Consider the following 13,354-nt stretch of genomic DNA (forward strand, 5'->3'; position numbering starts at 1 on the left):
GCTTGGGCCAATGTTGTTTAATTTGTATATAAATGATATAGGAAATGGCTTAAAGGGAGATATTCAGTTGTTTGCTGATGATGCAAAGTTGTGTAGCACAATAAAAAATCAAGCTGATGTTGAAAGTTTGCAGGATGATTTAAATAAGCTGGTAAAATGAGCAAAAGATAATGGATGTCAGTTCAATGTGGAAAAGTGTAAAGTCATGCATTTTGGGATTAAAAGATTACCAGCTGTGTACTACATTGATGGAAAGGTACTCCAAGAGATTGATGAGGCTAGGGACTTTGGGGTGTTGGTAGATAGGGAGATGAAGTTCAGAGGACACACTGCTAAGGTGTCCAAGATTGCACATAGGATTACTTGGTTGTTGAGGAACACACTGACATCCAGAGATAAAGAGGTTATTATTCCCCTTTATAAAGCATTGATACTTCCACATTTGGATTACTGTGCTCAGGTCTGGTCACCTGGATTCCTTGGAGATGAGGCGGCTGTGGAGAGGGTTCAGAGAAGAGTGACCAAGTTGGTAAGTGATATAAAAAATGCCCCCTAGATTGATAGATTGAGAGCTTGTGAATTGCAGAGATTGGTTGATAGGCGAAGAAGAGGGGATATGATAGAAACATTTAAATTACTGAAAGGTTTTTATAGGACTGATGCAGGGGAAATGTTTCAGCTGTGTGATAGTGATGGAAGAACAAGAGGTCATCTCTGGAAGTTAAAGAAGAGTGTGGTTAACAAAGGTGTCAGAACAAGGTTTTTTGCCTGGAGGGTGGTGAATGAGTGGAATTCATTGCCTGACTTAGTTGTGAGCTCTTCGTCTGTAAATGAATTCAAGAAGAGATATGACAGATATTGTTTTGCTAGTTTGGGTCTCCTGCGATGAGTCTACTGACTCCATGGAGATACCCGTAATAATAATAATAATAATACATCCTAGGTAATTAAATGAATTCACCTGTTCTAAGATCTTGTTATCTATTAATATTTTTGATCTTGCTGGATCTTGTCCTTTAAAGGCCATAGTTTTTGATTTTTCTGTTGATATTATCATACCATAATCTTTGGATATCTCATTTAGATCTAAAATAGCTTTCTGTAGTTTATCTTCAGAATTTGTAATTATTATTTGGTTGTCGGCAAACAGGAGAGTGCTTAAGTTTACTGTAGAAGAAAGTTTAATTCCTTGATGTAAATTTTTATTCCATTTTATTATTATTTCATTTAAGTAGATATTAAAAAGAGTTGCTGAGAGGAGACATCCTTGTCGGACCCCTTAGTTTATCTCTCTCGTATATGATAGCTCGTGATTTAATCTTATATTATTATTATCATTTAATGATAATAATAATATATTGAAAATATAACCTCTGCATTGATTCAACCTCACTATCTTTCTGGGTAAAAACTCCCGCTCATGAGACCTTTATTGAGTAACGACTCTTCCTATAATGTATTAAAGGAGTGTACTATGCATTGTGGGCTAGTGAAGCAACTGATATCTACTGTCTGTATTTAAATTTCACATCTAGATATCTGGAAAAAACATTATGATAAGATGACAAGAAAAAAGATCTTCAAAATACTAATTATGTTGCACATTATATACAGCAATGTACAGACTATACATGAAGATTATTTGATCATTTGATATGGATACTATACTTCTTAGTACTTGCAGTGAACTAAGAGAATCCATATAAATAATGCATCTTTGGTAGTATTTTACCTTTATCAGAAATTAATCAAATCATGTGAACAGACAGCTAGAATATCCAAGTATTTTGCAATGTGTTTTAAAGAGCTGCACCACAAGAAGCTATGTCAAGGTGGAAGTGTGTTTGGTGGTATTTGTGCAGTATTATCTAGAGCTGGAAAAAAAAAATCTTTATATAACCCCAAAGGGGTATATAGCAAACTGAAATGACAAGTTTTTCCAACACACACACACACTGTCCATGTGGCAGGGATTTTACTTTAGGTGTGGATAACTGCAAAGACAGTTAGTTATTATCAAAATGCACTAGTTACAGTTCTGTCTAATGGTCAATTGTTTAAAAGAATGGGAAATGAGAGATTAGCAAGAACAAGTATCATAATAACATCAAACGAAAGAACTAGTTATAGGTGAAATGATGCAATCAGAAATGCTTTAAAGACTGAAATGTAATCACTCAAATAAGAGACCCAACAAATACTACATCAATAAGATTGAAAACTAGAAATGAAATATTATTTGATAGATTATGTATCTGGCACACATTAGAAAATGATGAGAAGTATGCTGCAGTACTGTGTCACTGGTCCTAGGTCAAAAGTGTTTAATTTTTTTTTTTTTTTTTTTGTTATAATTCACTGGCAATGTTCACTTGGATTCTGGACAAACAAGGATGGACTGGAAACTGGGACTTAGCAAATTAAACTGCATTCTGTATTGGCTTAAACCAGACATGTCAAACTTGTTTACCTCCAAGGGCAAATTAACATCGGCTAATAACATCAAGCCGCAGGCCGCAACAGAAAAAAATCTCGAAATAAAGAGGAAACAGATTTTTTAATATTAACATTAGAGTATATAAGTACAAAATACAACCATGTTACAAAAATTCATATAAAATATAAAGTTTACATATTTAAATAAAATTATACATATAATTTTTTTGAAGAAACTTGACAATGCTTTTCATTAATGAAATCTTCAAAATTTGGTTGAATTTTTTGAGCTGTAGTTATTTGCAACGTTGCTTGCACATGCTGGTCTGTTAATCTTGATCTTTCCGCAGTTTTATTATTATTTAAAGCTGAAAATAGTTGTTTGCATAAATATGTGCTACCAAACATAGATAAAATATGCCTAATTGCACATAACATATTGGGGTATCGATTGACTGATAAATAATTACAGAACTTGGGAATTCCAACGTCCATATATTTTTGATTCAATACAGAATCATGCTGAATTTCGATTAATTCAAACTGTAAATTGTTATCAACAGTTTCAACATCATTTGATAGAGAAGTAAATAGGTGAAACTGATTTTCATATTTCGTAAAATCTAAAAATCATCCTTCGAATTCATTTTCTAATAACTTCATTCGATTGGCATATTCTGAAAATTTCAATTTTTGAATAATGATTGACAACATTGAAAATGGGATAAATTTTCTTTTTTAATTTCCTTTGCCAAAGTAATAATTTCTGTTTGAAAATGTTAATATTGTCAAATAGCATGGCTACTTGTTTGCCTTGTAGCTTAAGATTAACTTGATAAGGTGAATTGTGATGTCAACTGAAAAAGCCAGGTCCTTTATCATTGATCGTCTTTTAATATTTCACATTCATAATTTTTAGATTCTAAACAAAAAATTGTTATTCGAAGAATCGCTTTAAAACTTTATGACTGGTAAGCCATCTAATTTCTGTATAATAAGGTAGATGGCTATATTCACTTTCTATATCTTCTAGAAAGTTACTAAATTGGTGATGATTAAGCCCATGTGCACGAATATAATTTACAACTTTACTGATATATTTAGGACATGTCCGATATTTATAACTTTGGGGCATAGTGTTTGCTGATGAATAATGCAATGAAAATGTTGAAAATTATTATTATTTTGTTCTTTGCAGTTTTCTTTTAAATTTGTAACAACTCCTTTAACAACACCAATGATGGTATGAGCACCATCATTTGCAAGACAAACTAGTTTTTTTTAACAGTGAATTGTATTCATTCAAAACTTCCATAAGGGCGTCAAAAATATCAACTCCAGTGGCTGTATCATGCACAGGAATAATTTCTAGAAGTTCTTCACTTACTTTTAAGTTCATATCACATCCACGAATAAAAAAAGCCAGCTGAACAATATCCCGTACATCTGTACTTTCTTCAATTGCAAGGGAATAGGTCTCAAATGTTGGAATTATTGATTTTAGTTGATCCTTAAGTTCCTGGCTATATCATCAATTCTGCTAGCAATGATGTTTTGAAATAAGCTTATATTTTTAAATTTCTTTAATTGATTAGGACACAACACTTCAACTGCTGTAATAATACATTCACGAATAAATTCCCCTTCAGTGAATGGTTTCGACTTGCTTGCAATTAAATGTGATAACAAATAACTGGTTTTTACAGTAGCTCTATTATCTTCAATAGCTTTGGTAAATACCCTTTATTGATTTTGAAGTGTCAACTTTAATTCTGTCAATTTATCTTCATGAAGTTTTGCAACATATTTGTCGTAGTCTTCTTTATGTTTTGTATTGTAATGCATATATTCTATTCTATTCTTATATTATATTCTTTGCAAACAGCAATAGAGTTTCTACATACGCATACATTTTTTCCCCCTTAAATACAAAAATATTGTAACTCCCATTTTTCTTGAAAACTATGATGTTCTTCTTCTTCAATTAATTGCTTTTTACTTATACTGGTCAAAGGTTTCTACATTTTTTTAAATAATTTTTTTTATTAATTATAAAGAAAGCATTCCACTTTCTTATGACTTGAAAATTGCTAACGGCTTGCCTCCGAATGCTGTGGTCAGCGGATGTAGCCGTGTACGTAGACTTGCTGGTTAAAATTCGATATTTATGCAGTGGTGTAACAAGATTTTTTGAAATGACAAATAGAACATTATTTCCTTTAGAAAATTGCAGAGTAATTTGACGTATAAAATAATCTTAAGTGGGGTGCTTAAGGGTCAAAGCTATATAACTGAGAGGAGACCTCCACATAGCCTTTAAAGGAATGTGGAGAACCAACCAGAGCTTCTGACCTAATGTCCAATCCTCACCTTCTCGTGGTGCACCCTGTTGGGTCTACCTGGATACTGAATGAACGAGGATGGGCTGGCAATTTGGGATTTAGCCGACCAAATTGTATTATTATTGGCTTAAACCAAAATACAAAATGATGGTACAACATGACAAAATTTCATGCCGGCTGGAGGGTCGCCGGTTTAAGAAGCCCCCCCCTGTTGTTTTCACCAGGGCGAACAGTGAAAAGTCAGCTACTGGAACAAATCTGAAAACACACCCCAACTCAACATCAACAGAGTTAAAGATCGGTACTATCAACATAAGAAGCCTGAATGGCAAAGAAATGGAGCTAGCTGAGGAATCGGATAAGTACCAGATCGACATAATAGGAATGACTGAAACAAAAAAAGCAAAAACTGGTGAGATCTTTCTTAGCAATAAATACAAAATGCTATATTCAGGCAATGACAATCAAGGAAAAGAAGGAGTAGCCATACTATTCAACACTAAATATGAGACTAATCTTCTTGAATGGCAGGCAGTCTCGAGTAGAGTGATGCGGACAAATATCAGAAGGGAACTGGACAATGTGACTTATTTGTGCCTATGTCCCACAGAAGGTTCTACTAAGGTAGAAGTGGAGGAATTTTTGATGCTTTAGAAAAAGCAACTGACACAATGAAAAAGGAAAAGTTGGTCCTTGTTGGGGATCTAAATAGCAGAGTAGGAAATGATTGTCAGACAAACAAAAATATTTTAGGAAAATTTGGAGAAAAGAGCCTGGTTATTACTAACACCATGTTCCAACATAAAAATGTGCACAAATTCACGTGGAGAGAAGAGGCAAGGAATAAGAAAAGTCTCATTGATTATGTTATTATTGATAGTGATGTTTTCTCCCTGGTGCAGGACACCAGAGTGTAGAGAGGATTTGAAATTGGAAGTGATCACTATTTAGTCTTGAGCAGGATAAAATTGAATTTCATATTGAAAAGAAGAACATGTAAGAAAGTTTTAAAGCGAATAAAAGTTGAGCAGCTCTCAGATGTGAACTGTAGACTAAAACACACAAAGATTATTGAAGAAAAAATGAAAGATTTTGAGAACAGCAACCAAACTTTGGAAATTCAGTGGCAAGCCTTGAAGAAAACACTGACTGATTCAGTCAGAGAGGCATGTGGTGAGGTTATATGCAAGGATAGAAAAGTCAGAACTCCATGGTTGCCATAGGAAGTTAAAGAGGCAGTGAAAGAAAAGAAGAAAGCATATCAAAAGTTCCTGGCAAATAAGTCAGATTGTGCTCTTAGAGAATACAGAGACAAATGTAAGAAAGCTAAACACCGTGTAAAACTAGCTAAACAAAAGTCATGGGAGGACCAAGAACATAGAAAATAAATATCAAGAAGGTGGTAAGATATTCTGGAGGTTGTTGAAGGAAATGGAAGAAAGAGTGCTGTAAAAGGAGTTAGAGATGATAAAGGTGATGACATGAAAATGGGAGAAAAAGATATCCTTGAAGTGTGGGGTAATTACTTCGAAAAATTGCTAAATGAAACAAGCAGTGATAGCACAGTGGTAGAAAACACTCAACAGGCATACAGTCAGGAATACATATCCATACTTGAAGTAGAAAAAGCCATCAAAGGCTTGAAATGTGGAAAGGCAGCAGGAGTAGATGAAATGCTGAAGTATGGTGGTATAAAAGTCTTACAGTGGCTGCACTGCATAGTTCAGAAAGCTTGGACAGAGGAACGAATTCCTGATGATTGGAATAGAGCTCTCATTGTACCCATATATGAAAAGGGAAATAAAACTGAACGTGAGAATTACAGAAGTATTTCCCTACTGAGTGTTCCTGGCAAGATTTATGCAAGTATATTTGAGAAACTGTTGAGAAGAATTGTGGAAGAAAAGCTTGGTGAAGAACAAGCTGGATTTAGGCCAAAAAGTTGAGAAAGCATGGGAATATAACAGAGATCTATATTTAAGTCCTTTCTTTTAGTGTTACAAGGTGATCAAGCATTCATTAAAAAAAATTTTTTTTTTAAATTATTGTACTTGCAACATACCATATATATAGGAGAAACAGGACGCACAATTCCTATCAGACCAAAAGAATATAAACAACACATTAAATATAATAATTATGGTGAAGCTGGCCTTTTGGATCATGCCCTGAATACCTTACACAGAATTGTCTGAAAAAGCACTAGCTGTCTACATCGCACTAAAACATGATATGAATGGAAATTTAAAGAAGCCTGTGAGATCATTATCAACCACCCCAATCTGAACAATAATGATGGTCTTATAATCCCAAACATATGGAAGGCATATATTCGACCCACGGAACCTTCCTCACTAAGAACAACTATAAACAGGACTGTAGAAAATCCAGTATCTTAAATAAAAATTGTAATACTAAAAATAGGACATCATTGTTTCTGAAAGAAAACCATCTGTAAGAAAGAATGTTTAATCCTGTCATCATAAATAGAATTTAGCTTGATGTAATTTATATATATATATATATATACAGGGTGTTCGGGATAAATTTGACATATTTATAATTAATTATATTTTTCCGTAAGTTACATGTATTAACACACACTTCTCTTCATTTAAAAGTTTGGAGCCTTCTTCATTCATATACAAGATGTCAGAAAGGATGGATAGCTGGAACCCACCTGAATCATGGAAGAGAATAACTTGTATCATGATGATTCGTGCCCTAGAGACTTGCAATGGTGACTACGAGGATGTAGCAAGAAGAAAGATCCCTAGCAGACGATCTGATTGCGTTCGTACAGCAGAATTCCTCGCAAATCTGCAGGAACAGGTGTTGAAGAACCCTGGCATTGGAATTCGGGCTTTGTTCGTGGAGTTGCTAACTGTAGTCAAGCCCTGGATAACAAGGGTAGCCAGTGGTAGGCCGTATGTATGGCAGCAGGATTCGGCCCCTTGCCACACCTCTGGGAAAAGTCAAAAATGGTTGTCTGAAAATTTCTACGACTTCACCAGTCCAAATGTTTGGCCTCCAAACTCCCCAGACCCTAACCCCATGGATTATTTTGTATGGGGCGCAGTTGAAAAAGACACCAATCGCACTTCCAGTAATACAAAAGCCCAGTTAATGGATAAAATTAAAACAGTTTTTGCGGCCCTTCCCAGGGAGACTGTAGCATCAGCTTGTTCGAGGTTCCGAAGCAGAATTGAAGCTGTGATCGATGCTAATGGTGGTTATTTTGAGTAAATCTTGTTGATAGTATTGTAATTAACTCTGCCTGTAATGTTTTTTTGTCAATTCATTAAATTTAATAGATACAAAGAAGATTTTCTTTTTCCTTACGAAACTGTCAAATTTATCCCGAACACCCTGTATATATATATATATATATATATGTTTTTTTTCTTTTTCACTAGAGGTCATGCCAGTAGAATAACATGTGAAGAAATCATTGTTTCTCTAGCTCACAGTCAATAATATAACTCAGCTTTTCTTGTATATTTATGTATGCACCAGATGATGATCTTGATATGAAGATCGAAATGTCGGGATAATAATAATGTTTTTAACCCGGTTGTAAATTCCATAAAATTTTTAAATGAATCTATATTTAAGTTTTGTCGATCTGGAAAAGGCATATGACAAGGTGCCAAGAGAGAAGCTATTCAATACGCTACATTTATATGGTGTCAGTGGGGCATTATATCAAGCAATGCTTAGGCTTTATTTTTCCGAAAGGTTGGGTTCCGCCTCCTGGCGGAACCCAACCTTTTCGATTCTTCATCAAACTTCGAGTCATCAGAATTCAAGGAGAACCGGCCTACCAGTCCAGAACTCGGGGGGGTTGGGTGCTGTAGGCACCAGGGGGACGTAGCCCCCCCCCAGTTTATATATAAATGTATAATATTATTCAGTGTAAAACTGATTATTGTATTATTAAATTGATTTTAATGATGTTGGTTTAAAAAAAAATGGTAGTGAGAAAAATATTTATGCGTTGCAACTCACCATCGAAGTTAGCTGAGCAGGAGAAGCAGCAGAAAGATGTCAACTTGTCGGTGAAACGCTTACCATATTTATTTGAAAATAACTCACCCTCATGTATAACTAAGGCACTTTCATATGCCTCGTACACGAAAAATGTTTAGTAACTTACTCCCTGGGGCTAAAAACACACCCTCCCCAACAGCCATTATACTGCAGATGCCAGAAAAACAAGCAGTTTTATTGTATCCCTGAATAAGGTACAGACTTTTGCAGTCTGTGTAATATATGTCTCAACAAATAGTCCAATTACAGACAGCTGGAATAAAAACGGCACTAAATAATGAATCACATGCTCCCTCTCACAGAAACTATGCTGTATAGACTGAAGCAAAACCATATGTGCACCGGAAACACAGTATCCAACTAAAAACTATTGTCCAATTTTTCAATTACATGAAATAAGTGTTTGTTTTATTGCATTTGAAATTCTCGATGTCATTGTGACAGATCACAAAGGCTGACTTCAAATAAAATTCTACCACGAATTGAATTATGCCATATAACGCATGTGTGAGTTCCCCTGCCAGCTCAAACGCAAACAAGCAGTAATAAAATTCAACCAAAGGTTGAAACTTTGTGTGAGTTAAGTCTGCCCGTAACGAGAAGTTCCGTCAGAACGATAAAGGACACCCTGTCATGAATGTGTTACAACTAAGAAATATATAGTGAATATCGTTATGACAGTTTCAAATGTTATGGAATTCAGTTGAAGTGAATTAGCATTTCAACTCAACAATTGTAGGTTGCCTTTGTCTTTGGGCTGCACGATCTTTCGTTAATACCACACCAATCATATGCACATCTTCGTAGCTGCTCTCTGGTGTAAAACAAAATTTAACTTGTATGTATTGTGCCAATTAAAAAAAAAAAAAAGGTTGAATAATTTATAAGCATATAAAAGGATATCACCTGTAAATCATTATTCACGTGCCAGCAAAATTCTTGGACGTGCCATAGGTTTGTCATCTATGGCCTACAACATGGCTTCCTGTGACAAATTCTCTTTCAAACTCTATCAGTTTCCTTCTCACAAGCATTTCACCCAGACACAGTTGCATCATATTCCTCCAATTTATACTAGCTACAAACACAGCTCATTACATGACACAATGCACCATGCCCATGGGGGTGTCCATTGACTTCTTTCCAAGTGGTGTATATACAAGTAGCCTTCATGAAAATACTTGAAACGAATTTTCAGTATATACATACAGAATATAGAATTAAAACAAGAATATAATTTCCTGTCTATTATTATTTACTTAATAACCAAGCAGGAAAACTTTTTACAACTATGAAAGTCAATACCTTCTTGAGTATTTATTTCCCAAATGGAGTGGATGGGTCAGTCTTTTTTTTTTTTTTCCCCTAAATTCACTATTGAGAACCTTTTGCTATAACATTTTCTCTGATCCTTCTGGGTTCACTAAAGCAAACATCTATTTAGTTAAATTTACAATAAAGGTGAAATCATTCCAGGCAATTTCTTAAAAATTAAATACATACATGTGTACATACATACCTGGGTCTTAAAATATCTCCACCAAAAACTTTTGTAGGATCTACTTTTATTTTTTTATGTCCTTTACTTTTTGTGCTTAATTCAAATCCTCCATCATCAAGTTCATCTGTTCTCAAAGCCACAGAAGTTCCAATTTCATTTTCTTGGGCAAAATGGTCTTGACTTTTTGACTTAGAACGACGCAGTTTCACTGGCTTTGATGTAACACAAACATCAGGAAGACGGTGATCCTGTAATCGCAAAGCAGTTTAATTTTATTGTTTATTTAACTGTCATACTTACTTTATAAGTCTCCAAAAAAAAAATATAGCTGGAGTTAAAATATTGATATATAAAAAAATAATCTATATGAAGTGCAAAACAAATCATTACATGATTAACAAGCTATAAAATTCTGAATGGAAAGACAAATATAAAATAAGAATTCCCAAAAAACAACATTCACCAACTTTTAATCATATCTGGGTGATTTCTAAATTTCAAATCCAACTTAGCAACATCTATACATAGAACAGAGCTTCAAAAGGTAGTAACATTTCAATAATTTAGGAATATGAATATCATCATAATCAGGGACTGAAATGTTTTGTACTGGCTCACCAGTCAGGCAAGTATCTCCCTAGTCAGATATACTAGTCTGGGTATTCAGCTAATATATCATAGTCATGTGTTTATTAATGCTACAATTAATTTTTATCCTGTATAACTATTCATGATACATATGTTAATTAGTGTGTATCAGCGTGTGAAAAAAAAAAAAAAAATTCACCCATTTTAAAGTAATACAAAACCACTTATGATTGTTTTAAAAAAAAAATTAATGATACAATTTTCTCCTAAGCTTTCATTTCTAACATGTATGTCTTGAATAACTTTTATGGAAAAAAAAATCAAACATTTCTTCCTTGCCATTATAATTGAATGTTGAAATGTTCAGTCATTAAAACTTGCAATAAAATAAAACCCTTATGTACCTATAACTATATTAAAGTGTTTCTGAATCCTGATCAGCTTTGGAGCATTGTTAGACAGACAGACAGGATAGTGGTGCGATATGACATGGCAGCAACAATGGTGCTGTGTCACCTATAACTATATTAATGTGTTTCTGAATGACGCTTGGCTTCGAAATATTGTTGGATGGATAGCTCAGTGGTGTGATATGACATGGTGGCAACTCTGAAAACAATAAAAAAAAAATAAAATAAAAAACATTTTGGTTAGAATCAATATAAAGACATATTTTTGGACATATAAATACTGTTTTCTCAGCTTTCCAAGTTTTGATATCCACTGCTAAGAGTCATATTCTACATCAGGGTTGTCCAAAACACAGCCTATGGGCCAGATGCAGCCCACGGTGTGATTTTGTGTGGCCCACCTGTGGGGTTTTGATTTTCATGAGCGAAAAAATAAAATAACAATTTGAATTGAATGCATATTAGATATTTTAATTCTATCATTAATCGATAATCTCGATGCTGGTAATTTTATTTGGTGTTTTTAAATCACTATATACCCACGTGTTTTTCAAGTATTAAATGTGTCAAAGAAGCGTCGGGGAACGTGAGCCCGCGATTAGTGCGCAGTTAGTGTTGTTCGTCTGTTCAGCAATTGAGTAATACAGTACTTTTCTTATGAAATTTTCGAAGTCCTTGCTAAACCTAACTAACGGTAGGACTCTCAAAGTAATTTAATATATGTACTGTATTTGTTATTCTGGATGCGGTCCTCGGATAAATTTTTTTTTTTTTTTAATGCAGCCCTCAGATTACCTGAGGTTGGACAGCCCTGTTCTATATATTCCATCATTAGGTGAGAAATAAGTTAATTACTACGGTGCATTGCATATATTCTTTTAGGTTGCCATGTCATGATTAATTGGTTAGCTCAAGGTATGACTAAACATAAAATGATGCGTGCATATCCTATCCAGTCATATAGCATCTAGTCTATAGCACTTAAGAAAACTTAAGTGCTATAGCTGTGGTAGATTGGGCCTTACCTCTAGGTTCTGGAATGATAAATCTCGTAAGGACAGAGATAATTATGGTTAAAATATATGGCAAATTTTTACTTTTATTTCTATTTCTAGTTGTTTCATTTATGTCTATATGTAGACATGAATGAAACTTCAAACTTGAGACTTAAAACTTGCACACCTGAACTAGCACCCAATCTGCAGTATATTTACAATCTTTCATACTTATCTTGCATCTACTCTTCAGCATGGAAACAAGCCTATATTCAACAAATCCCAAGGCAATGAGATATAAGACAAACATCCAACTAGTATCCCACCTGCACTCACTTCAGTTCTATTGAAAATAAAACAGAAATTCACCAGCAATCAATTCCTTCACCATATAGATGTCTACAAGTAGATCCGGCATGGATTCTGCAACTCTTGTTTCGAGCAGATCTCAATGCAAACATCACCCATCTGTGGACCCAAGCCATGGAAAGGGTGGATGAAACTCAAGTACAGTCAACCCTCGACTTACATCCATTCAAGTTTCGCCCTGTCAAATATACGTCCCTGATCCCATAATGGAATAAACATTTTCGACTATGATGAAAGTTTATTTTTCACTTGGTTAGACTATAATAAATTTAGTTTAATCTTTTATCCAAGTGTGAGCAAACAAAGTTTGCACCTAAAAATATCTTCAGGACTGGGGTAAGGTACTACAACACCGGGCAACTCATAGCAAAGGTGGACAAGCTAACATCACTCCTATCTCCCATAATGCAAAACACATCTCCTTGCAGATATATATAATGTTATGCATTAAGGGAAGGGCCACTACCAAGTTTCGACCTTTATTGAGGTCTCTTCAGTGAAAAGGTGGCACACCTTTTGGCAACTCCTATAGGTAAAGATGACCTTGCCATTGCTTCTGCCTGGTATCTCCACTTCTGGGCCTGGCTCCCACTGAAGAGACCTCAATAAAGGTCGAAACTAGTCTGGGTAGTGGCCCTTCCCTTAATGCATAACATTATACAT

General features: G+C 34.6%; 1 protein-coding gene across 6 annotated transcripts in view; it reads right to left on the reverse strand.

The window, feature by feature from the left end:
• Positions 1 to 13,354, reverse strand: part of Tmem131 (Transmembrane protein 131) — a 704,637-nt gene that overhangs the window by 83,336 nt on the left and 607,947 nt on the right. For all 6 annotated transcript variants that reach the window (XM_090406393.1, XM_090406392.1, XM_090406391.1 and 3 more), the window contains one exon: positions 10,348 to 10,577. In XM_090406393.1, coding sequence (XP_090262519.1) covers positions 10,348 to 10,577 — 230 coding nt within the window. The remainder of the gene's footprint in view (positions 1 to 10,347; positions 10,578 to 13,354) is intronic.

The sequence above is a fragment of the Typopeltis vanoorti genome, chromosome 16, assembly GCF_054136105.1.
Source record: "Typopeltis vanoorti isolate ZY-2024b chromosome 16, IOZ_Tvanoo_1.0, whole genome shotgun sequence".
In the NCBI taxonomy this organism is placed as follows: Eukaryota; Metazoa; Arthropoda; class Arachnida; order Uropygi; family Thelyphonidae; genus Typopeltis; species Typopeltis vanoorti.